At 35.2% G+C, this 27,722-nt stretch overlaps 1 protein-coding gene across 1 annotated transcript in view; it reads left to right on the top strand.

Moving 5' to 3' along the window:
* The window catches only part of PTPRQ (protein tyrosine phosphatase receptor type Q), a 194,957-nt gene that overhangs the window by 43,371 nt on the left and 123,864 nt on the right, over positions 1–27,722 (top strand). Inside the window, exons 18-24 of the mRNA XM_053585939.1 lie at positions 9,996–10,156; positions 10,844–10,989; positions 20,110–20,272; positions 21,872–22,162; positions 22,429–22,704; positions 23,090–23,241; positions 26,798–26,939. Of these exons, the coding sequence (XP_053441914.1) occupies positions 9,996–10,156; positions 10,844–10,989; positions 20,110–20,272; positions 21,872–22,162; positions 22,429–22,704; positions 23,090–23,241; positions 26,798–26,939 (1,331 nt within the window). The remainder of the gene's footprint in view (positions 1–9,995; positions 10,157–10,843; positions 10,990–20,109; positions 20,273–21,871; positions 22,163–22,428; positions 22,705–23,089; positions 23,242–26,797; positions 26,940–27,722) is intronic.

The raw sequence follows: 27,722 nt of genomic DNA, 5'->3' as shown, positions 1-27,722 counted from the left end.
TTTACCTCATTTTTCTCTTTCTGGGCATGAACTGTGAAGGAAAATAGCAGCCACTTGCTCTAGGAACGTAGCCATAATTCTAGTTGTCTATTTTCAGTTCTGAAATGTACAAAAGTAGCAGGATTCACTGGGAATAACAAAAGGAACTTGCGTATATTACACTACCTCTTAAGAATACAGCAAGGTGGGGCGGTGCCTGTGGCTCAGTGAGTAGGGCGCCGGCCCCATATGCCGAGGGTGGCGGGTTCAAACCCAGCCCCGGCCAAACTGCAACAAAAAATAGCCGGGCGTTGTGGTGGGCACCTGTAGTCCCCGCTGCTCGGGAGGCTGAGGCAAGAGAATCGCTTAATCCCAAGAGTTAGAGGTTGCTGTGAGCTGTGTGAGGCCACGGCACTCTACCGAGGGTTATAAAATGAGACTCTGTCTCTACAAAAAAAAAAAAAAAAAAAGAATACAGCAAGGCTTGGATTTTCTGTGCTGCAATTTAGATGTTGTATAAAATACGACCTTATGTGTATTCTCTGTAACTGGGTCTCTGTACTTTTTGCAATGATGGTGGAGGTGGTAAGAGCACCAATTTAAGGTAACTCACTCATTTCTCATTCCCTCTGGGTTTCATTCAATCTCTTTTGGTAAATATCCAGGCACTTTGAAGTTCAGCTCCTTCATTGTGCCTTTTGTGTCCTATTTCAAAAGGTGTTTCTTATTTCTTCTCACTTTTCAACGTAGAATCTGGGTGCAGGGTCGGCCCAGTGAAGGTGCAGGGAGGAAACCTCACCTCGGTGATCTTGTGACTCATCTCGCCTGTACTTTTTAGGATTCATTCTGGCACCAACTTGCAGTTTTCGCCTCAAGGTTGCAGGTTCTTACTTTCTGTTTTATACTTTGTCTTTTCTCACAGTCAGCCTAGCTCCTGGGTCTCTTAGCATTTCTGTCTTGACCCTCAGGTACCAGATGATTTCAGGCAATTTCTCTGCAGCAATTTGCCTTGTGCGCTGTTCAGGAAGGTTCTTCCCTACCCTTCTCTGGCTTGGATGGGCTGCTGGAGAAGCCACAAGATCTTGCTGGACATGGTACCACACTGAACCCAGAGATTTTTAGAGAGTCTTGCCACTTTACTCTCTATGCAGAGAGGAAAGAGCAGGTCCTTTTCATACCGGGGTTTCCTCTCAGGTCTATCTGCGTGTTCCCTAAGATCTTAGGATGTTCACATCTGATGGATGTTTTTGTTTCCTCTCACTTTTTCTTAGTAAAGTTGTTTCTTATTTTTGACTGGTAAAAATTTGCTGTTCCATATGCTTTCCATACAATGACTTAATTGCAAAGCTTTGTGGTCTCAGGTCATCCAAAATTGACTCTTGATGTGTAAACAGACTCTTGATGTAGAAAACACTTTTCCCTCAATAAAACTTGGCTACATTTCACACACACACACATAGATTCATCTTACTGCTTCAACAACCATTTTGTTCATAGCTGCATTTATTATAGAAGAGACTATTACATAGCACATAGTTGAAACTTAATTATTAGTTGCTGAATGAACAAAGAATGTATTTTAAGAGTTAAAGACTTAAGGGCGGTACCTGTGGCTTAGTGGGTAGGGTGCCAGCCCCACATACCGAGGTGGCGAGTTCAAACCCGGCCCCGGCCAAACTGCAACAAAAAATAGCCAGGTGTTGTGGCAGGCGGCTGTAGTCCCAGCTGCTCGGGAGGCTGAGGCAACAGAATTGCCTAAGCCCAGGAGTTGGAGGTTGCTATGAGCTGTGACGCCATGGCACTCTACCAAGGGCAACAAAGTGAGACTCTGTCTCTAAAAAAAAAAAAGAGAGAGAGAGAGAAAAGAGTTTAAGAGTTAATATTTTTTTCTTTCTTTGCATTTCTGCCATCAGAATTTATAAACACAGCATCTACAAATGTGACTCACACAGCGATGTGTACAACATGATTACACATTAACCCCCGTGAGCTACTTGGTGAAGAAACATTTAGACAGAGAGAAGTCACAGCGTGTGCTCTTGTGTGTGTGTAAAATATAACCAAGTTTTATTGAGGGAAAAGTGTTTTCTATATTCTGTTTATACGTCAAAAACTGGTGCTTTGCAGATAATAGACAACTCAGTGGAATAGAGCAACATCACATGAAAACAAGAACCAAAAACAGGGAAAACATCTCAAACTGTTTGAGAATACTATGTATGATAGACATAGTATTTAGACAACTGTTTTAAATTGCACATGAAGTTAATGGACACCCTGTGTGTGTGCGTGTGTGTGTGTGCGCGCACATATGTATCAGTGAGCATCCAGAAAATATATAAATATATATGTTTATAAACAGATGTATAAATAAATGATAATGAAATATACACAGAGATATATTAACATTTCCTTCATCTTATATGATACTTGCTAAAAGTTTTAAACATTAGTGTCTTACTAAGATATTTGGTTGGGATAGTCTTTAAGACATAGAAAGTATGCTGGGCGTAGTGGCTCATGCCTATAATCCCAGCACTCTAGGAAGCTGAGTGGTGGATTGACTGAGCTCACCAGTTCGAGACCAGCTTGAGCCAGATGGAGACCCGCCTCTAAAAATAGCCAGATGTGCTGGCAGGCGCCTGTAGTCCCAGCTACTCAGGAGGCAGAGGCAAGAGAATCACTTGTGCCCAAGAGTTTGAGGTTGCTATGAGCTATAATGCACGGCACTCTACCAAGGATGATAAAGTGAGCCTGTGTCTCAAAAAAACAAAAAACAAACAAACAAAAAATATAGAAAGTGCAGCCAAGTGAATGATCATAATTCTGGGTCCTTTCATTGGTAATTACTAATTATTTGGGAGAGTTTTGTGATGGGAATACGTAGCAGGTATCAAAAGGTAATGCACTTGGGTTTTGAGTCAGTGACACGTGAGTTTGAACTTTGCCTCTATCATTCATTTCTCTGTGATTTTCTTAAAGCCCTTGAATACATGGTAGCTAGCAGTATTAGCAGGATTCCTGTTTTCAGGGGTCCATATTTCTCCTTTAATTCTCTCTTGCCATTATTTCAGTTATTCCAATAATTACCAAATTCTTGTAAGAACTTTTTTTGGGATCTATTGCTCTTTTCCATGTGCATTCAGAATGCAAGCTGCCTACTCTATTTGTTATACTGGGCGACTTCTCTCTTTGTCGTGAATATTTCTCCACAGAATAGCTCACCAGGGGCAGTGTGTAATCATTTCACAGGCATCGCTGTGTGAGTTGCGTTTGTAGGTGCTGTGTTCAGAAATCTGTTTCAATGCATTGCATTTTGCAATAATTTTCCTTCTGAAACTCACTTTATTTTTTTCTTTTTCTTTTTATTATTAAATCATAGCTGTGTACATTAACATGATCATGGGGCACCATACACTGGTTTTATAAACAGTTTGACACATTTTCATCACACTGGTTAACATAGCCTTCCTGGCATTTTCTTGGTTATTGTGTTAAGACATTTACATTCTACATTTACTAAGTTTCACATGTACCCTTGTAAGATGCACCACAGGTGTAATCCCACCAATCATCCCCCCTCCCTCCTCTCCCTCTCCCCCTTCCCCATATTCTTAGGTTATAACTGGATTATAGCTTTCATATGAAAGCCATAAATTAGTTTCATAGTAGGGCTGAGTACATTGGATACTTTTTCTTCCATTCATGAGATACTTTACTAAGAAGAATATGTTCCAGGTCCATCTATGTAAACATGAAAGAGGTAAAGTCTCCATCTTTCTTTAAGGCTGCATAATATTCCATGGTGTACATATACCACAATTTATTAATCCATTCGTGGATCGCTGGGCACTTGGGCTTTTTCCACGACTTAGCAATTATGAATTGGGCTGCAATAAACATTCTGGTACAAATATCTTTGTTATAATGTGATTTTTGGTCTTCTGGATATATACCTAGTAGAGGAATTATAGGATTGAACGGCAGATCTATTTTTAGATCTCTAAGTGTTCTCCAAACATGTTTCCAAAGGAATGTATTAATTTGCATTCCCACCAGCAGTGTAGAAGTGTTCCCTTTTCTCCACATCCACGCCAACATCTCTGGTCTTGGGACTTTGTGATTTGGGCTAATCTTACTGGAGTTAGAAGATATCGCAAGGTAGTTTTGATTTGCATTTCTCTGATGATTAAAAATGTTGAGCACTTTTTCATAGGTCTGTAGGCCGTGTGCCTGTCTTCTTTAGGGAAGTTTCCCTTCAAGTCCCTTGCCCACCCTGCGATGGGACACTTGTTCTTTTCTTGCTTATACGTTTGAGTTCTCTGTGGATTCTGATTATTAAACCTTTGTCGGAGACGTAACCTGCAAATATCTTCTCCCATTCTAAGGGCTGTCTGCTTGCTTTATTTGCTGTGTTCTTGGCTGTGCAGAAGCTTTTTAGTTTGATCAGGTCCCAGTAGTGTATTTTTGAAGCTGCTTCAATTGCCTGGGGTGTTCTCCTCACCCAGATCGATTTCTTCAAGAGTTTTCCCTGCACTCTCTTCTAGTATTTTTATAGTTTCATGTCTTAAATTTAAATCTTTAATCCAGTGAGAGTCTATCTTAGTTAGTGGTGAAAGGTGTGGGTCCAGTTTCAGTCTTCTGCAGGTTGCCAGCCAGTTCACCCAGCACTGTTTGTTAAATAGGGAAACTTTTCCCCAGTGAATGTTTTTAATTGGCTTGTCAAAGATCAAATAACGGTAAGTAGCTGGACTCATTTCTTGGTTCTCTATTCTGTTCCAGACATCTACTTCTCAGTTTTTGTGCTATAACCATGCTGTTTTGATCACTATCAATTTATAGTATAGTCTGAGGTCAGGTAGCGTGATTCCTCCTGCTTTTTCTTTCTGAGTAATGTCTTGGCTATTCAAGTTTTTTTCTGATTCCATATAAAATGAAGTATTATTTTTTTAAGATCTTTAAAGTATGACAGTGAAACTTTAATAGGGATTGCATTAAAATTGTATATTGCTTTGGGTAGTATGGACATTTTAACAATGTTGATTCTTCCCAGCCATGAGCATGATATGTTTTTCCACTTATTAACATTTTCAGCTATTTCTTTTCTTAGAGTTTCATAGTTCTCTTTATAGAGACCTTTCATGTCCTTTGAAACTCACTTTACAAAACAACTTTTATCATCTATCAAGATAGTAAAGTAGCATTCCCCCCTCAGTTATATTAATAAATTATAAATATATGTCTTCAAATGATGCATAATCCTTGCACTCCTAGGGCAACCATAATTAACTAGATTTTTATTATTTATTATTTTATTCTTGTATACATTCTTGTTCTTTTGTTGTTGTTGTTGTTGTGACACAGTCTCATTCTATGCTCTGAGCAGAGTGTAGGGGTGTCATCATAGCTCACTGCAACCCTGTAACCTGATGCTGGGGCCTGAGCCACTGGGCTTACAGGCACCTGCCACGATGCCCAGCTGCGATTTTTATTTTTTGTGGAGACGAGACAGGGTCTCACTCTGGCTCAGACAAGTCTCTGAACTCCTGAGTTCAAGCAGTCCTCCCCCCACAGCCTCCCACCGTGCAAGGATTATGGAGAGAGTTGCCGCACCCGGTGAGGCAGGGTGTTCTAGAACACTGATATAAAGCTTATTTAGTTGTATGTTCTTAAATTCTACTTGAATTTGTTTAACAATTTTGTGTCATTAAAATTTAACAGTATTTTTATTTTTTATTGATTAAGGAGATACTTATATTCCCTTATAACATGCAGGGAAAAGATGTGGACAAAAGTTGATGCTGAAAATTCCAGCTTATACATGAATCTTTGACTTTGAAATCTTTCTCAGTCTTCTTAGCAATGATTATGAGAAGTAATTCTAAAACAGTGAGTCTGACAAATCTTTAAACTCTGTAGGGAGATATGAAATATATAGAACCATAAAAATGATGTTAGTTATTAGAAATATGTGAAATAATTAAAAAGAATTTCTGGAAATATATTAGAAAGACACAATTCTAATGTAGCTCTTTATTAAATGTCACTGGTCAAATAATTTCCTCAGTAACTTAAAAGCTTATCTTTTATGCCACAAAGCAAAGCTAAAAAGTGTATGCATAGTCTTGGGTTTTTCCCAGTTTTGTAAATGTTTTTCATTCTATAAAAAATTACCTAATGGAGTCTACAATGTGATCAATAATCATGATGGGAAGGGGCCATTTCGATTTCCTGAATTTGTCTCTTTTTTAGAATGAAGGTAAAGATAGATTAATGAGTTGTGATTTCTCCACATTATGTACTTGTGGCACAAAATATCTCAGAAAAGTGAAGAAAAGGGCTCAGAGGACAAGTGTAATAGTTACCACTTGGAGACACATGTTTCTTATGTGTATTTTCTTATTTATTCTTATTTGTTTTCAAAAAATACTATGAAGTAAATAACATTTTCCCCATTTTACAGTTGTAGAAACTGAGTCTGTAAGGTTAAAGACTTGTTGAAGGTTACAGAGATAAAGTGCTCAGAGTCAGAATTCATACCCAGATCTAGTCTTACCCCCAAATTATACATTTCCTGCATCAGTAAGATTAAGTATTATAATGGGCCTTTGTTCTAAAAACTAAACTGCATTTATAGAACTAAGGAAGTCTGGTAACAGCATGTATGAAAAAGATTTAGGGAATTATAACAAAATTAAGCTTATTGGATCAAGTCCTAAGGGATATGTCTACTAAAAACACTCACTGGCTTGATATGGGTCTGAATTCATTGATGAACCGTATCTATTTCGAGAGGGTGATAATTATGCTGTTTCATGTGTCAAATCAGTTGGATTATTGGTTAATGCAGTTGAAGCTGTATATGGACAGGATAGAGCTTATTCACGGAGAAGTGATGGGGATGGGGGGGAATGCTTAGGATCAAGGCAAATGAGGGTCTATGGAAAAGATGGGAATGGGTCAAGATTAATGATGGTTGAGATTCTTTTAGTTTCAAATACTGGACCCACCTTAAATAGTCTCAAGCAAAAATGGGATTTATTGACACATGTAGCTGAAATATCCAGGAGTATCCTAGTTGAACATGGCCTCTCAATTAATTTTACCAGGTGTGGTTAGCGGCAAGAAGGTTAGTGGGGTCAAGGGTGAACTGGCCTTCGTGTCGTGAGTATAATGACCCAGGAGAAGGTTGGAGGAGATACCTAATAAGAGAAAAAACAAAATCAAGACACAGGAGACCATCTGCCTTCAGTGAAAACACAACTTGATAATGGAACATATAATAATTCTATTATATTTTCCACTGTGATTTTAAAGCTGATTTTAAAAATCAGCTAAAACCAAGAGTAACACGTCGTGAAAGCAGTGTCAGAATTGTATTTCTTAGGCATGAGAGAGAGTCAACTGTCCAGCCGCAGTTTTGCTCACAGATCTCTTGGAGAGCAGAGAGCTCATGCCTCAGACGGGAGATTGGTGTGTGTCACCTCCATTCTGAAAACAGCTACTAAGAGCAAGAAGGACTAAGGCTGATCCTCACTGCCAGTTCATGTCTCCCTCCTTTTCTGTCCTCTCAGGTCTCAGTTTTACAGCAAACCACTTCTTCTGTACCTAACATACATTCTAAACTGTTTGAATTGAACTTTATGCTCAGGCATTTTTCTACTTTATTCATTAAAATGTTAGTCACAATCCTAAACTACAAAGGAAAAACAAACCCCAAACAGATACATAAGACATACTGGTATCTGAAAAAATTTTTGTTAGCACTTTTTTTGTCTCTGAAGTTAAACCAGTGTATCTAGCAGATGTAGAAACTATATCTAAATACATCTATGTGCTCAATGAAGTGCATTATGAACTTTCTAATTCTGCATTATCTCTGAAACATAATCTGGATTGTTCTTAGAGTAGGCAGGTAATTATCTGCAAGATTTTGCTCTATAGATGAAGGCAGGGAGGTAGTGATACAGAGGTGTCAGATCACATTGAAAAATGTGCTTGAAAAGTCGATTTGAAAATACGTGTAATGCAATTAGATTACTTTAGTTAGTTTTCATAACGACAGAGCTCGGTGTTGGATCAGTAAGTTCTGTAGCATTCTGATGACCTGTGACCAATGACAGGAATATGGAATTGGATAAAGTTCTATGACAAGGCATCTTTTCTGAGATTAATAGCCACAGCATTAAGAGTTTTAAAAGCCCCTCTCCTGTCGTCTCAGTGTAGTCAAAGGGAGCCCTCCTGACTGCTTCTGAAAGAGGATGTCTAATGAAACTGTTTCAAATTGCTCAATAGCCTGGCTCATCCTGCCTGTCTCCCATCACATACTCTGAATCCATATTTTTCTCCCTGTGGTAAGCTTTCCAACTGTTTTTCAGATACTTGTATTTGGAGTGATTGGTGCTTCTGTAAAAGACAACCATGGGTGAAATGTATCTCGTGTGGATTCTTAAATCACTTCAAATCTATTATTCCATTTAATGATTCAAGGCTTCACATATTTCAGTAGTAAAGAACAATGAGCATTTCCCATTCAGAGGGAATATCCACTTACTTCTTAGGTGCCATGTCAGAAGAAAGATGTGAGATTACATAAAACATATACTTTTTCTGTAATATCCATTATATTCCTTTATCTAAATCCTTTTATTGTTCTTAAAATCTGAATTTAAAAAATGCATATTTTTCAACACCACTATATACATGTTCATTCTTTGCTTTTTTTATTAATTTTATTTTTTTATTATTTTTTTAATTTATTTATTTTTATTGTGAAATCATAGCTGTGTACATTAGTGCAATCAAGGGATACAATGTGCGGGTTTCATATACAATCTGAAATATTCTCATCAAACTGTTCAACGTAGCTACCTTCATGGCATTTTCTTAGTTACTGTATGCAGGCATTTGTATTCTGCATTTAGTAAGTTTTGCCTGTACCCATTCTAAGATGCACCGTAGATGTGGCCCCACCCATTACCCTCCCTCCACCAAAATCTATACCCAATTCAAAACTGTGCAAACTGAACTGACATGGCCAAAATGAAATAGTGCTGCCTTTTAGATAGCAGTGTTCTATTTCTTAGCAACAATTTACTCTTTAGATTTTTTTTTTCACCTTTCTAGGAGTTTGGTGCTCATGTGGAGAGTTTTGAGTCAATATTTACCTGACTCGTTCCCTTTTCTGGACTCACATTTTAAATACTTTTAAGATTTTGAATAAATGAGAGGTGTGAGCTCTATGCATGATATACATTATTTTCAAACTCATTTCTGTTAAAAAAGTATACGTATCTCACAGTCTCCTTATTTTAGATACTACTATTTATATATCATTTATTTATCTCTGGAGTAAATATTAATTTTATACAATAAGTAAAAGATGGTTTTATTTTATTTTTTTGTTTATTTTTTAATTTTTTTAATTTTTTTTAATTTTTATTAAATCATAGCTGTGTACATTAATATGATCATGGGGCACCATACACTTGGTCATCTTACAAGGGTATATGTGAATTCTAGTAAATGTGGAATGTAAAGGTCTTAGCAAAATAACTAAGAAAATGCTATGAAAGCTATGTTAACTAGTGTGATGAAGATGGTTTTATTTTATAAATTAATAGTTTAAATAAGATTTTGCACACATTTAGAAACAATAAATGTTTGGACATCTAAAACACTCATATGAAAGGGTATACTGTAGTTACTGTAATACATATTTTTCCTGGAATTGTATTAAAAGTGGTCCAAGCCTACTCTAATTATCAGCGTCTTACTGAAAGTTGATTGAGTTACTGAATATAATTGAAAGCAAAATAAGTTAATTTACTAAAAATGTTCGGAAGTTTACTATTAACAGTATTTTGGAATAAGTGGCATCTTGTTCTATTAATCTGGATTAATATATTTCTGTACCTTAATATTGTTTATTTTAATGTAAGTGTGCACAAAACGTATGTGTTAACTTTTAATTTAAAATTTGATTACACAGACAATATTCTTTTTATTTCTCTCAGGGATAGATCATCATTAAAAACTATTAATGTAACTGAAACATCACTGGAGTTGTCAGATTTGGATTACAACGTTGAATATAATGCCTACGTGACAGCGAGTACAAGGGTTGGTGATGGGAATACAAGAAGCAGCATCATTAACTTTCAAACACCAGAGGGGGGTGAGTTCCTGAGGATGTAAGCCTTTTAAAAGAATATTGTTCTCAGAAAAAGGTATTAATATCAAAATGTATGGTAAGTCTAACACCCAGAATCAATTGCATACAAAATTTCATTTTGGTCAGTTTCTAGCTGTGTGATATTGGAAAAATGAATCTCTCTGTGCCTCAATTTCCCATGGGTATGTGGAAACAATATCTTATCTACCCCATGGGGTCCTTATGAGGATTAAAGAAGGTTACATTTGCAAATTCACTCAACAATGTGAAGTGGAATGAAACACAATAAAATGCAATCACTTCTCCATTTTCCTATGACCCTTTTATTCAATATAGAAATTCTAAGTTAAATTGGAATTTCATGTTATGTATTTCATCTTGCAAACTTGTTACAATGTTGTTTTCAAACACAGGACAGTGGGTATGCTCTGGAGTCGTGATAGTATGTCATGAGTAAGAAATTCGTCAGTTCCCTGCTTGAATATTGTTAAAGCGAGTGTTAGAGAGATGGTCCAATGAACTTCATAAATTTTATTTTTGATATCTAAATGGATGTCATTTCTAGTTTAAGTTTTATTTGAGAAACAATTGTCATCACCTTCACTTATAAATGTAGGTGAAATTCAGGATATTTCAGGCATCTTTGAAAACGCAGGTACAGTTTATTTGTTCAATTCTTTTGTTTTATAGCTCCTAGTGATCCTCCCAAAGATGTTCATTATGTAAACCTCAGCTCTTCATCAATAATTCTTTATTGGAAACCTCCTTTAAAACCTAATGGTATTATACAATTCTATTCTGTTTATTACAGAAATTCTTCTGGTACTTTTATGCAGGTAAGACCTGGATTTTCTTTTAGTTCTTTGTATCTTTCAGTTTTCTTGGCCACGCAGACTTGCCATGGTAAATCATTTACCTTATATTGCTAATTACATACAGTTGTATTTTATAAAATGCCCATTGACATAGAAAAATGTGATGTGGAAATGTCAGCTACATTTTAATCTTTCTCTCCACCCCTCACCCCCAAAACACACACACGGGGGCACACACACACACATACTTCTATTTTAGTTTCACATGTATTAATATTAACAACAATGAAGCTGCCATCTATTTTAAATTCTGTATATTTAGCTATTTATTTATTTTTTATTAAGTCATTTGTACATAGATTATAAATACATTTATGCCATTGTGGGGCTCAATGTGTTGATTATTTGTACAAATTGGAGTGCTTACATCCTACTAATCAATAGAGCCTTCACCTCATATACCCAATTACAGCATTAAGACATTTGTGTTCTACATCTGATAGATCCAACCTGTACTTGCAATATGCTCCATAGGTGTGGTCCCCCTACTAACCCTCCCTCTATCAACCCGCCCCTCTCCCTTCCCCTCTTCTCCCCTTCCTTCATCCTAGGCTGTAGTTGTGTTTCATTTTTCATATGCAAGTGTGAGTGATTATAAATTTGTTTCACAGTAATACTGAGTACATTGAATATTGTTTTCAATTCCTGAGATACGTTACTAAGAAAAATATTTTCAAGCTCCATCCATGTTAAACATAAAAGAGGTCAAGTCTCCATCTTTTTGTAATGCTGCATAGTATTCCATGGTATACATATACCACAATTTATTAATCCATTCATGGGTCGATGGGCACTTGGGCTTCTTCCATGACTTGGCAATTATGAATTGAGCTGCAATGAACAATCTGGTGCAAATATCTTTATATCTTTATTGCCAAATGATTTTTGGTCCTTTGGATATACCCAGAAAAGGAATTGCAGGATAAAATGGCAGGTCTACATTTAGTTAGATTTCTGAATGTTCTCCAAACTTTCTTCCAAAAGGAATGGACTAGCTTACATTCCCACCAGCAGTGCAGAAATGTTCCCTTTTCTCCACATCCACACCAACATCTGTAGTTTTGGGATTTTGTGATGTTGGCTACTCTTACTGGAGTTAGATGGTATCTCAGAGTAGTTTTGGTTTTCATTTCTCTGATGATTAAGATGATGAGTATTTTTTCATGTGTCTGTAGGCCATGCGCCTGTCTTCTTCAGAGAAGCTCTGTTCATGTCTCTTGCCCACAATGAAATTGGATCACTTGTTTTCTTCTTGGTAATAAGTTGGAGTTCTCTGTGGATTCTGGTTATTAGACCTTTGTTGGAAATATAACTTGCAAAAATCCTCTCCCATTCTGAGGGCTATTTGCTTTACTTAGTGTGTTCTTGGAAGTGCCAAAGCTTTTTAATTTGATCAGATCCCAGGAATGTATTTTTGATGTTGCTTCAATTGCCCGGGGTGTCTTCCTCATAAAGTATTCTCCCAGGCCAATTTTCTCAAGCATTTCCCCTGCACTCTCTCTAAGAATTTTTATAGTTTCATGTCTTAAGTTTAAGTCCTTTAACCAGTGAGAGTCAATTTTTGTTAGGGGAGAAAGGTGTAGGTCCAGTTTCAGTCTTTTACAGGTTGCCAGCCAATTCACCCAGCACCATTTATTGAATAGGGAATATTTCCCCCCAATTTATGTTTTTAATAGGATTATCAAAGATCAAATGATGATAAGTGTCTGGGTTCACCTCTTGGTCTTAAATTCTGTTCCATACATCTACCTCTCTATTTTTGTGCCAGTACCAGGCTGTTTTGATCTCTATCGATTTATAGTATAGTCTGAACTCTGGAAGCGTGATTCCTTTAAATTTGTTTTTATTTCTGAGTAATGTCTTGGCTATTCGAGGTTGTTTCTATTTCCATATAAAATGAAGTACTAATTTTTCCAGGTCTTTAAAGTATGACAGAGGTGCTTTAATATAGATAGGATTAAATCTGTAGATTGCTTTAGGTAGTATGGACATTTTAACAATGTTGATTCTTCCCAACCATGAGCATGGTATATTTTTCTATTTGTTAACATCTTCAGCTATTTTTTTTCCTCAGAGTTTTGTAGTTCTCTTTATAGAGATCTTTCATGTCCTTTGTTAGATACACTCCCAGATATTTCATCTTCTTTGGCACTATTGTAAAGGGAATAGAGTCCTTGATTGTTTTTTCCCCTTAACTACTGCTGGTATATATAAAGGTTACAGATTTGTGAGTGTTAATTTTGTATCCTGAGATGTTGCTGTATTCCTTGATCACTTCTAGGAGTTTTGTAGTTGATTCTCTGGGGTTTTCCAGATATACGATCATATCATCTGTGAATTGTGACAGTTTGATCTCCTCTGGTCCTTTTGGATCCCCTTTATTGCCTTCTCTTCCCTGATCGTGGTGGCTAAGACTTCCATTACAATGTTAAAAATCAGTTGAGACAGTGGGCATCCTTGCCTGGTTCCTGATCTGAGTGGAAATGATTTCAATTTTAGTCCATTCAATACGATATTGACTATGGGTTTGCTGTAGATGGCCTCTATCAGTTTAAGAAATGCTCCTTCTATACCTATTTTCTTAAGCATTCTGATCAAGAAAGGATGCTTGATATTATCAAAAGCTTTTTCTGCATCAATCGAGAGAATCATATGGTCTTTGTCTTTTAATTTGTTTATGTGATGTATTGTATTTATGGATTTACATATATTGAACCATCCTTGGGACCCTGGGATAAAACCCATACTGGTCATAATGTATAATTTGTTTGATGTGTTGTTGGATTCTGTTTGCTAGGATCCTATTGAATATTTTTGAATCAATATTCATTAGAGATATTGGTCTATAATTTTTTTTCTTTTCTTGTTGGGTCTTTTCCTGGTTTGGGGATCAGGGTGATATTGCTTCATAGAATGTATTGGGAAGTATTCCTTCTTTTTCTATGTTTTGGAAAAGGTTAATTAATATACGTCCTAGTTCCTCTATAAAGGGTTGGTAGAATTCTAATGTAAAGCCATCTGGTCCTGGGCTTTTCTTTTTGGGGAGATTTCTTATAGTTGATGCTATTTCAGAACTTGTTAGGGGCTTGTTCAACATTTCCACTTCTTTCTGGCTAAGTCTAGGAGGGTGGCATGTTTCAAAGTATTGATCTATTTCCTTCAGATTTTCATACTTCTGAGAATAGAGTTTTATGTAATATTCATTAAGGATTTGTTGAATTTCTGAGGAGTCTGTTGTTATTTGGCTTTTATCATTTCTGATTGATGAAATTAGGGATTTTACTCTTCTACTTATGGTTAGGTTAACCAAAGGTTTATCTATTTTATTGACTTTTTCAAAAACCGAACTTTTTGATTGGTTGATCTGTTGTATGATTCTTTTGTTTTCAATTTCATTTAGTTCTGCTCTAATTTTAGTTATTTCTTTTCTTCTGCTGGGTTTAGGGTTGGAATGTTCTTCCTTTTCCAGTTGCTTGAGATTATTGTTTTGTTTAAAAAATGTGGTAATTTCCTTCTTAATCTCTTCTATGACCCAGCTGTCATTCAGCATGATGTTATTTAGTTTCCATCATTTTTTATGCGTTTGAAGATTCCTGTTGTTACTGAGTTCAACTTTTATTCCATGATGGTCCAAGAAAATACAAGGAATGATCTCTATTCTTTTAAATTTGCTGAGGTTAGACTTGTGACCTAGATGTGATCAATTTTGGAGGATGATCCATGGGCTGATGTGAAGAATGTGTATTTAGTTTTGGTAGGATGAAATGTTCTGTAGATGTCTGTTACATGCAAATGTTGAATGGTTAAGTTTAAGTCTAAAATTTCTTTGCTTAGCTTCTTATTGGAGGATCTATCCAACACTGCCAAAGGCATGTCAAATACTCTGACTGTTATGGTGCTGGAGGAAATCACATTGCTTATGTCTGTTAGAGTCTCTCTTATAAATTGAGGCACATTCTGGTTGGGTGCATAAATGTTAATAATTGAAATCTCATCATGTTGAGTGTTGCCCTTAACAAATATGAAGGGACCATCCTTATCTTTCCTTACATTTGTTGGTTTAAAGCTATTGTATCTGCGAATAAAATTGCAACACCTGCTTTTTTCTGATTTCCATTTGCCTGAATTATAGATGACCATCCCTTCACACTGAGTCCATGTTTATCTTTTAAGGTAAGGTGAGATTCTTGAATTCAGCAGATGTCTGGCCTGAGTGTTTGCATCCAGTTAGCCGACCTGTGCCTCTTTAGAGGGCAATTTAAGCCATTCACATTAATTGAGAGTATTGATAAGCAAGATAGTATTTTGGGTATTGAGTTTTTCAAAAGTCCAGTGGACATTTTTAATCCTTTTGCCACTGTGGAAGTTGAAATTTGATCATAAGTTTCTGAGTGAGTTTACTTTTGTGGTGGAGGATTGTGCTGTTCATTATGGAGGATAGGTCTGAGAATATCCTGGAGAGCTGGTTTAGATAACCAGCTGCAAATTTCTTCAATGTGTGCATGTCATTAAAGTATTTAATTTCTCCATTATAAATGAAACTCAGTTTAGCTGGATACAGGATCCTGGGTTGAAAGTTATTTTGTTTAAGGAGATTAATGGTCAATGACCACCCTCTTCTAGGTTGAAAGTTTTCATCAGAGAGATCTGCAGTCATTCTAATGTTCTTCCCCTTATGTCTTCTAATGTTTTCTTATGTCTTGCTGCTTGCAGAATTTTCTCCTTCATAATAACTTTGGCGAAGCTAATTATAATGTGTCTATGAGAATTTTTATTTAGGTTGAGTGGTGCCAGTGTTCTACAACTGTCTGCTATCTGAATTTCAGAATCTCTTGGTGTGTCTGGAAAATTCGCATTTAATATTTCATGAAGTAAAGCGTCTATATTCTTTGCAGCAACCTCATCAACTATTAGGCAAATATTAGATCTCTTCGAATTATCCCAGAGCTCTCTGAGAGAATGATCCATTTTTGTTCTCCACTTTTTTCCCTCTTTGAGCACTTGGAAGCATTCAAAAGCTTTGTCTTCAGTGTCAGAGATCCTTTCTTCTACCTGCTCTATTCTGTTGCTGAGGGATTCTACTGTATTTCTCAGCTCTTTGAGGGCTGAAAGTTCTTGCCTCAATGTGTCAAAATCTTTGGTGATTTTGTCTTTGAATTTGTTGAATTCTTGAGACATCTTTTGAATTACTCCTTGAAATTCTAATTCCATGTTTACCTTCATTCTGTTGATCTTATTTGCTATCCAAATTCTGAACTCGATTTCTGACATCTCAGCCATTTGTTTATGAATGGGATCTTGTGCTGTGTCTGCCATATCATTCCTTGGGGGGAGTTGATCTACTCTGATTATTCATGTTGCCAGAGTTTTTCTGCTGATTCTGCCTCATGATTGTTTTTCACCATTTGCTAGATGGGAATATAAGGTGAAATTGGATTGGGAGTTCCTGGAGTTGTGGTTAACCACCCCTTTGTCAATGATCTTGGACTGATGACTGCAGCTTTTTCCCCTGTAGCTTTGCAAAGGACCTGTATAGTACTACAGTCTGAGGCTGAGGAAACCTGCTTGGTGTGGTGGGGTTAGGTGTCTCTGTCTTGTATTCAGCTGGTTCTTGTCTGATTCTAGTGGATCAGTGACTCTGGTGAAGTCTTAGCTCTGTAGAAATACAAGCAACTAAGACACTCCACCCCCCTTGGACAACAACTGGAAGAGGAAAATCAACCCTTCCTGTTACCACACAACTAGGGTCCCACCCAAGAGGGTCCTTGGGTGATTGGCCCAGGTTAGTTCCAAACCAACTGACCCAGTCAGTACAAACTCTCAAGTGGAAGAGTTTGAAAGGTCTCCAGAACTAGATGGTGGAGGTCTACTGGCCACTAGTAGACCTCACTAGTCTAATTTGGCTCACTCCAGTGCTCTGTGGAGTCAGAAAGGCTTGCCCAGTAGCAGAGTTGGACCAGGGGGCTTAGTCTCTTTGTCCACATTGCTCCTCTTTCATGCCCAGTCACTGGTGATCCCACAGGGCTGAGGTCCTTTTCCTAAGCAGATGTGCCAGGGCTTTGCACCTGTCAGAGTCAAAGGAAGGCCAATGCCCCCACGGCCCGGCCACTACCCTCTGCCACTAGCCAGCTGGGGGAATTGAGGCCTGCCTGCCACAGGTACTCAATAGCCACTGGCGAGTGTTCCACTTGGACTCAGTCTAATCCTGAGGGTAACAAGTCAGCAAATGCTTTTCTCCCTTAGCCACCGTGCCTTTGCTCCTGCCTTTAAAAAGGCTTGTAGATAAAGTGATATAAATGTAATTATAAAAATTTTTAAACAAATACCTTAAGAGCAGAAGGTAAAAGAAGAATCCAGTTTTATATTACTCTGTATGTCAAGGAGTTTTTTGCTTTGTCTTGCTTTTTTGGGGGAAGAGAAATGGGAACTAGTGAGGCAATTTATATTTTACCAAAATGTTGTTTGTAAACTTAAGATGTTATATTAGTAGAAGACATTCAAATTTGAGATTTTTCTTTCATGCATTTATCAAAAACATAGAAAAATTATTTCAGTCATTCAAAAACAATAGTAAAGCAATTTATGTGTGGCTTATACATGATCATATTTTGGTTCACTTTATCCACCTTTAAATAACAAAATGTAAGCATCTAAATATGGTTTCAATATGATCTACTTATTCAAACCTTGCTGTGTAATATGATCCCATCTGCAATTCCTCTGTCTCAGAACATGTTATCTTTTATTAAATAATCTTAAGAATGCTTTTAAGTGTGACAGCTGCAAGAAGGCACAGGCTAATGATGTTAAAACAGTTCAGAAGTATAGTCTCGTGTTGCTTGAAATTCATCTGTGCTTTCATTTATTCCTATAGTTAATGTTAAAAATAGCATCAATATCTTCATGACTTAATTTTCTATTTTGTATTGATGCAATAGACCAAATTCTCAAAAGGAAAATTATATAGCAAAATAGGTGTGTAGAGTTTTTATTGTTCCTTTTCTTTTCTCCTCTTGCAGAACTTTATAGAGTAGCCCATGTCTGGCATGTCACATTCTTCCTGTTTTCCAGATATCAGCTGCTTGTGTTAGCCTCCTATGCCTTTGCAAACATCTTGAAGAAGAGGGTTGTATGATGTTTGTCTTTATTTACCCTGAAGTTCCATAGCATAGGTTCGATGTTCAATAAATATTTTAATTTCAATAATATAAAGTTGTTGCAATAGACCATCATTATTTTCAGTACATAGTTATAATTATGGAGTATTTGAGTGTGTATTGAAGTGATGTTTCTTTTTATCTGGGGGTATTTAATTATTTTGCTGCTACTTTACAATCCATTTTGTTCTTTATTTAGTTGTTTCATTTTTTCACTTTGTATAGCATATTCAATTTTCTCCATTTTTATTTGTACCTACTTATGTTCTATCTCCTCCAGGTTCCTAGTGTAATGTCTTATATAAAAAGTGATACATGAATATTGGTTAATTAATCAAATTTGAAAGGATTTTACTAAATACCTTCTGACTGTATTTACATATATTATATATAATAAGGGATAAGATTTTAATTTGTTAAAAAATAGATAAATGATTATCTGGATAATTAACCTAGTTTTGTAAATTTCTTACATGTCTATGCATGTTAATTCAAACACTCAGCAGGAATTTATAGGGTGATTCAAATAGTGTGTTACTTATTAGTCATCAAGATCATAGGTAATTGTAATAAATTCTATAACAGAAATTAAAATTTACATTGAAAAGATACATTGGTATTTGTAAGTGGTGTTTATGTAAGCCAGTCATTCCATGTATAAAGTTGACCTATTGGAAGGTATTACAGTTCATGGATCATACTTGGATCACATTTATGTAAGATTGTTAAATTGCTTTAACTTGTTTGTTTTAAAGTAAGTCACCACAAAAGTGGAGTAAATCTTTTATTACACTCACTCTTTGTTTTCCCCCACAAAAATTTGCTGAGTTTAATTTGTTGATCAATTTCAGAACCATTCCAAACACAAATTTAGTTGAGTTGCTTTTCCCATGTTATTCATTTAAATAAAACTAATTAACATTTATTATATTTCATTGTGTGCTGGATATGGTATTAATTGCTTTATGTGCTTCATGTCATCTAATCCTCAAAAAGTTGCCTGTGAAATGTAGATCATTATTTCCATTTTACAGTTAAGGGAAGAGAAGCTTTGAGATTAAATAATTTATCCAGGATTCCACTGTCAGAACTTGAATGTGGGTCTACAGAACCTTCATTTGGTTTGGAATGATTCAGATTACTTTGGATCGATGGACATTTTAGTAAAATTATTCATATTAATTACCCTACGTGCTTTAAAAAACTATTTTCCAATTCATTTCACTTGACTATGTGTTTTGTTTTTAACTTTTGGAGAGAAAGGAAATGATTGCATAAATTCCCTCATAATTCAGAACATTTCTTGAGGCAAATATAACCAGGAGTTAGGCAAGAAGATTTAAAACTTTCTCTAACCCTCTAGATTAGACTGTGAATCTAACAGCCTTCCCTTTCCTCCCAATAATTATAGAAGAAAGAGGACACACGGAAGATAAATAATAGTAACTTTGGGGATTCATTGAAAGAGGCAAACACGTTTGTAGCCCTTCATCATTAGTGGGAAGAAAGAAATTAAAAGTTTTATAGTAACCCAAACTTGTTTAAAATCAGCCAATGCTTTAAAAACTACTTGAACACTCATTAGGAAAATGGACACTGATGGGCACAGTCGCAGCATTGTCCGTTGGCCACGTAGCCTTAATTGTCAGCTTGGAGATTTTACTCTTTACTTTGATTTTTACTCTTTGTTGTTGGGGCATTGGCTTTATAATAGAAAAAGGCACTACTATTTATTCTTCTTTTAGTACAAACATATTTCCAGTTTAATTATTGCAATAAAAATAATTACGTACTTTGATTTTTGTAAAGAATGAACACATTCAAATAATGCTATGATCAATTTATGGATAATAATTATTTTGAAATGTTCATGCATACTAAAAAATACATTCTGAACAGTTAAAATAATATGTTTATTTTGCAGAATTTTACACTCGATGAAGTAACCATTGACAATATGGCCATATCTGCAATAATAGATAAACTGGCAATATTCAGCTACTATACATTTTGGTTAACAGCAAGTACTTCATTTGGAAATGGGAATAAAAGCAGTGACATAGTTCAAGTATATACAGATCAAGACAGTATGTAAATAAAAAGCATTTACTAATCTTTAATAAGACAATTTAAAACTTTTTAATTATTTCAGAAACTTTTTCTATTTCTGTATATATTTAGGATAATATATATTGTATTTATTATAGGAGTTTTAAATTGCATTTACTATAATAGTTATAAAATGATTGCAATAATAACAACGTCTTCTATTCATGAAAACCATCACTATCTACTCATGAAACTTCCAATTCTTTTAGTGCTTTGAAAGATGTTACAGCCATCCAGTGATGGGCGTGAAAAATACTTCTGCATGCATGGAAGAACTTTTTAATAGTTAACATGCTTATCCATTTGCTTTACGAATTAAAAAAAAAAATCTCTAACAACTTATTTCCTTTTCAGATGTTGAATCCACATAGGACTCTATGTAGATCTTACTGCGTTTTACTAATATATCCAGAGTATCATTTCTTTTTTTAAATCCAGAATTTCCTTATTGGCAACTTCCAACGAATCCAGTTTGTGCTGAGTATTCAGAAAATTAATGTCTGGAGCACTTGACATATTTTTTAGGTTTCAGCTTTCAGAATACAATGATAAGTGGATCATTGCACATTTCTCTGGAATTGTTTCTTTTGTCCATTTGTTTGTTTATTTTTGAAAAGATTAGTCTCTTATTAAGAAATGGTGTGCCTAACCTTCTGCTGAGTGTAAAATTCCACGTTTATTATCTGAAGATCAGATACTATAATCATGGGAATGAACACATTCCTTGTTGTTGAAAAATCTTTGAATCATTGACCAAGTCCATCAAAAAAAAAAAATCAGAGATGATAAATGTGTGAAAATGTGCATTTGGAGAGTCTTTATTAAAAAATGTTTTGGTGCAATCTATGTTCAGTGTCATCTTAGATGCAGATCTCTCCCAAAGTTTTTGCCAACCTATACGATTATATCAGATATAATTATAGCACCTTGAATAGTAGGTACTTGCTTAATACTGTTCCAGGTGGATGATAAATTTACATTAATAGAGTCTAGTGATACAACACAACTAATATCTGATAATTAGAATTTTTATATGTAATTTCTCTACTTATAAAAATTTGGTTTGGATGGCTTATGACCAGAGAAATTCTGAAAATAGATATTGGAAAAGCTGCTAGTATTAAGTCTTCCGATTACAAACACGACCTTGGGAAAGTAACTTAATGGGTCTGAGCCTCAGTTTCCTCATGTGTATCATGAGGATAATTTTTAGAAGAAAGAAACTAAAGCTAAAAAAAGAGTTTAGACAATGTAAATTCTCAAGATATTTTCATATCAGAGTATATCTACACACATTCGTATGTATTTATACACACCCAGGCTCTGCGTAGTGGTAGAGAAAAGCCTAGAGAATATTATATAAAATAATATTCACATATATTAAAGATGACAGGATTTATTTTGAATTATTTTAAAAACAATCATTTAGAAGATATTCTATAATAGGTAAATGTTTACCACATCTGCCTTTAAATGATGTTAAGAGCTGATGATGCTAATAACTAAACTCAGTTTGTGAATTGAATTTCTATTTAGGGTAACATCATTTTTTTTATCTTGCCCATTACCTATCATAGTACCTGAAGGGCTTGTTGGAAACCTGACTTATGAGTCTATTTCATCAACTGCGGTAAATGTAAGCTGGGTCCCACCGGCTCAACCAAACGGTCTAGTCTTCTATTATGTTTCATTGAGCTTACAGCAGACTCCTCGCTACGTGAGACCACCTCTAGTTACCTATGAGCGAAGCATATATTTTGACAATCTGGAAAAATACACTGATTATATATTCAAAATCACTCCATCAACAGAAAAGGGATTCTCTGATACCTATACTGCTCAGCTGCACATCAAAACTGAAGAAGATGGTAGGCCAGACCCTTTCATTGCCTATTTAGCAGACAGTAGTTCTTCCCATTTATATGGCTTTCTTATTGGAAACATTATTTTTATAATTATATAGATTCTGTTTATTCTCAAGTAATTATCCTTTCAATAAACACAATAAGCTCTATGTTTCTTAAAATTAGAATAATCTGATGATAAAATTAATTCTCACGATGATTGAAGAAGCCTCTTCTTTGTAATGTGAATTCATTTTTGTTTCACTTAAAATTCTCTTTTTCTTTTATAGTCCCAGAAACTTCACCAATAATCAACACTTTTAAAAACCTTTCCTCTACCTCAATACTCTTGTCATGGGATCCCCCAGTAAAGCCAAATGGTGTGATAATAAGTTATGATTTAATTTTACAAGGACCAAATGAAAATTATTCTTTTGTTATTTTCGATAACTATATAATATTGGAAGAACTTTCACCATTTACACTATATAGTTTTTTTGCTGCCGCAAGAACTAGAAAAGGACTCGGTCCTTCCAGTGTTCTTTTCTTTTACACAGATGAGTCAGGTAAGCCGGAATCCACGTTTCTTCAAGCTGTTTCGCTGTCACAGCTCTTGGTCTTTCTTTTTAAGGAACAGCATGGAGAGTAAAGGATGTCTGATTGTCTGTTTCTAACAGCCTTATGATTATTCCTCTGCTCTGCTGACCCTTTTCTTTTTGTTTAGAAGAACTTTGGAATTGAAATTTCAAGCTTTAGAATTACACTTTCTGTTTAAAGCTTCTTTGGAATTACTGTGTTCCAAGTACAAAAAAAATTACTTATTATATTTGTTTCTGAAATTAAAATAGGATCATTTTATGAATCTTCCTTAACTAGTCTTCAAGAAAGTCACGGTCTGTTTTTATTCTGGAGGTTTCATGAATGTAAGTTTTATGATGTCTTTTCCTGCAGCACCTTTAGCTCCTCCTCAAAACTTGACTTTAATCAACTACACTTCAGACTTTGTGTGGCTGAAATGGAGCCCAAGTCCTCTTCCAGGCGGTATTGTTAAAGTCTATAGTTTTAAAATTCATGAACATGAAACTGATACTATATTTTATAAGGTAGGTGGATATGGTAGTATGCTTATTTCAAAAATTCATGAATCAGATTAAAATCTTTTGACATGTATGGGGAAAATGGACTGCTTTAAATTAAACAAGGACAATCTTTTGAAATTTTTCTTTTTATTTCCTACAATTGAAAGGTGTATATAGGAAACACAAGCAAGCATTTGCCAGATATGTAAGCTGAATACTTCATAGAACAATGCACTTAAATTTGTTATTTCTAGATAGCTACAGTTTAAGAAATAACAGCATCATTTTGTTAATGCTGAAAAGTATATAGTAATTTTGTTCTGGCTAATTTAAAACCTGTTGTAAAATAAGATATATTTTTCTATCTATTGGCAATAGAAGTACTAAGTAATTCTTTTTGCTCTTTTCAGAAAAGTGTTTGTACTGGACTTCTGATTTTTTTTTACTTTCAATACTAATTCATTTGCAACACTAAACACTCATTCCTTCCTTTGTTTTTAGAATCTAGAATCAGTGAAAAATGCCCAAAGAACTAATGCAACAAGGAGTCTCCAATATATACCTATGATTTCTCCCATCTAATTGCCAAAATATGTCATAATTAACTAGTATTTATGATTATTTTCTTTTTTATTTTCCCTCAAAGCAAATGAAATCCTGAAATACTCTTTTTAGAAGTTATATCAAGAAGAGTACAAAATAATTGCAGTAAACATTTCCTTCAATGTCACCTGTATTATATTTATGACTATGGTAAATCATTTCTATAGCATATGTGGCTTACAAACGAATAGCAGGAATCAAAAGCAGTGAGTCACATTGTGTCGTTACAAACAATGGCTTTCCTTCTGGAAACCAAGATATTACTTTAAAATCTGTTAGGCTGAATAGAATTTGAATTATACTACTCCATCATAAATATGGAATCTCTTTCCCAGAAGTGTGAAATTTTGTTAAGGACACAAAGCCTCTAACCCTCTAATATCTATCTCTGGTTCAATCTTAACATCTTCTCATTTTTTATTAGCTTTGTCTGGAGGAGTCATTGAGAAATAGATATCCAAAGGACAAAAGAATTCTTTTCTTAAATTAGCCATATTCCTAACATAATTGTGTCTGGGTATTCAAGTGTGGATGTCTATATATGATTGTAACTCCTCAACATGGCAATCTCTAACATAGATACCCTGTGTCTGGTAAAACAAGGGTGCTGACATCAAATTACCTGGTTCAAGTCCTGCCTTTGAGACTTACTGTGCATATGACAAATATGTTAGCTATGATCACTGTTGTTATACACAGCTTTAAAAAAAGATTGAAAATCTGTTCAGCATTGTGAGTGTTAAGCATGAAATAACAGTATGCAGTATGTGAATATGACTAAGTTATATTCTGGGATTTGCAAATACTGTTTTTTCTAGAAAAACATGCCATTCATATCTCACTAGTTGCAAAAATGCAATCTGTACCATAAACTATGAAATATATTATTTTGGGGGGGGAGGAGAATAGGCTTTTTTTTTTAAAAACAACTACTTTTTATCACTTATTTGTGTCTATTTTCTCTTTTCATCAATTTCCATACTCTTTTTCTTTCAGATTCCTTTCAATGCATGCTCATGCTGTCTTACCACACAGTTGACTGTGTCTGTTTCCCCCTCTGTTTAGCTTTTCTCCTAGTGGGTTGTTCTCTTCCCTTTGCCTTTCATCTATATCCCAACAGTATCAGTTCCTATTATTTTCCATTTTTGTATTTTTTTCTATTTTCAAATTATGCGGGGTGGCCATAAAGCTCATGTGCAATTTAAAATAGTTTAACATAGTAGATTGCACATGAACTTTATGGACACCCTGAAGGTGGGTTTGTGGAGGCAGAATCATTCCCGAACCACTTTAGATGTTACCGTTGTGTCACGGACAGTGAGATCAGTAGATAACTCAGACCTGCCCAAACAAATTACTTATTTAGGCAAAGTTCTGTAATTCCTCAAAAAAGCAACCTTACCATAGACACCCTTATTTCTAGTAAAACAAGGGCTCTGACATCAAATTACCTGGTTCAAGTCTTGCCGTAGAGACTTACCCTTATTTCTAGTAAAACAAGGGCTCTGACATCAAATTACCTGGTTCAAGTCTTGCCGTAGAGACTTACCCTTATTTCTAGTAAAACAAGGGCTCTGACATCAAATTACCTGGTTCAAGTCCTGCCGTAGAGACTTACTGTGCATATGATTAAGTATGTTGGCTATTACAGCTGTTATTGCACAGAGCTTTAAAAAAGATAAAAAATCTGTTCAGCATGGTGGTAGTGTTAAGCATGAAAAAACACTGTGCCATTATGTGACTATGAGAGTAAGTTCATTCTAAGACGTGTAGTATTCAGAGTAGGTTTGTAAGTTTTCACCACTTGCATCCCTGTCTCACGCCGTCCTCTCACGTAAATCTTTTCACTGTATAATAAGCTACTTTTGCACTTACTGCTGTGATACTGTCCCTTCCTAACCAAAATTTACTTGTTTTGTGTTTTGTTTCTCCTCATTTAGGGATTGTTTGTAGATTTCTCTAGTTAATAGAAAACTTCCTTCATAGCAGGTACTATCTCTATGTGTCTTTATAATCTCATGATCATCTAGCAGTATGCCTTGCAAATAGTAAGTAGGAAAAATGAGAAAAAAAGGGGTGGGGGGAGATTTGGTAAGTCCCCAAAGAATGACACTGACTTCCCAGTGATTGTAGGAGTCTAATTGTAAGTACCCCAGGTGTTAATTGCTAAATTTTTGGTGCTGAAATGTTTAATAAATAATCAATATAACTTATACTTTGCCAAATGTAATGTAATATTCTTAAATGTACACGACATAGGAGGGTTCTTTCTCTTTCCATAGAATAATTCATCAATCTTCACTTTTTTTTTGGTTAGAACAATATTTGAATGAAAATTTTATATTTAATGGTAAAATTTTCTATGAGAAAGCACATTCTTCCTTGAGCAACTGTGATACTCTTTTGTTCTTTTTTCATTTCTCATTGTGTCAACTTAGAAAGATAGGAGTTGGCTAGAAAATCTCCCAGGTTTTTTTAATTCACTCTGTATTCCCAATGCCTATGTACAATAGCTGAAGAAGAAATTAATTTATACAGGAGTGTGGTGAGTATTACAAAATGAATTTAGATAAATCCAAGAAAAATCAAGTATCTCTGACCACCCACAAGTTGGATTTAAACTGGGGACTTTAATTTTAGCAAATTTAAAATTTACTTGTTGGAATAATTATATAATTTCAAGTAAAAATCAGGAAACAAAATGAAAACATAATACTTCAATTTAAAAAATATGGCAATTGTGAGATTTTTCAGGGCAAAGAAGTTCCCCAGTTCAACCTTCTCTCCAATGCTGAGCATACTCTATGGTATAAAACACATGTTAATATCTGTTATATTTTAATTAAAACTATGCTTCTTAAACATAGGTTAAATATGACATTGAATAGCTTTGATGTATTAAAATAGTTCTTCCAATGTCAACCAAATTTTTTTTTATAGTGCATTGTGACTAAGAATTTTTTTCTCTGCTTTTCAGAATATTTCAGGTTTTCAAACTGAAGCCAAACTCGTTGGGCTGGAACCAGTAAGCACCTACTCTATCAGCATATCTGCCTTTACCAAAGTCGGAAATGGCAATCAATTTAGTAATGTAGTAAAATTCACAACCCAAGAGTCAGGTTAGACGAAGTTTTTGAACCTAAAATATTTTCTTTATGTTTAACACATTTACCTTCCTCTTCTCAGTTTATGTCATGAAATATCATTATTACTAAATAATGGACTACTTGGTTCCCTGAGAAGAAAGTTGAATTTCAGGACTTTATGATCAGGCTGGGTCTTGTCTGAAATTACATGCTGTTCGTGTGTTTCTACATATATATTTACATGCCATTTTTCCTTTTGAACTGAGGAAGTTGAAATAAAAGACTAGTTTCAGAATAAAGTAGCCTTCTAGAGATCTGTGGAAATTACCTAATTCTTAGGACTACTTGAGACATCTGGAGGAAAAGAAGGGTAATTAACTAGCTATCACTTTTAACAGATTGATTTAGTTATAAAGCAATATCTGTAATTTTCTTTAGGAAGATGAGTTTGTGACATTTGGAGAGCGTGAGTCACTATATGAGCCCTCTCCTTCCATAGTCCTGTGTTAAGATGTGGATGGCACCATGACATGCCCCGGGCCTGATTCATCAGCAGTTTACCTACTTGTGACATGAACATTCACATACCGTGCCCATGTTTTGCCTTTGTGTGTACATTGAATAGTTTTTATTGATGACATATTTATTAATGGCTTAGAAATGAGATATGTACTTTTCTTTATCTTAACTGGGCCAATTTCTTTTTTTTTCTGAGACAGAGTCTCTTTCTAATGACCAGGCTAGGATGCTATGGTGGCCTCAGCCTACCTCACAGCAACCTCAAAGTCCTGAGTTCAAGTGATCCTCTCGCCTCAG

The sequence above is a fragment of the Nycticebus coucang genome, chromosome 3 (genome assembly GCF_027406575.1).
Source record: "Nycticebus coucang isolate mNycCou1 chromosome 3, mNycCou1.pri, whole genome shotgun sequence".
Lineage (NCBI taxonomy): Eukaryota > Metazoa > Chordata > Mammalia > Primates > Lorisidae > Nycticebus > Nycticebus coucang.
The sequence above is the reverse complement of the archived record's forward strand: the minus strand, read 5'-3'. Positions and strand labels throughout refer to the sequence as shown.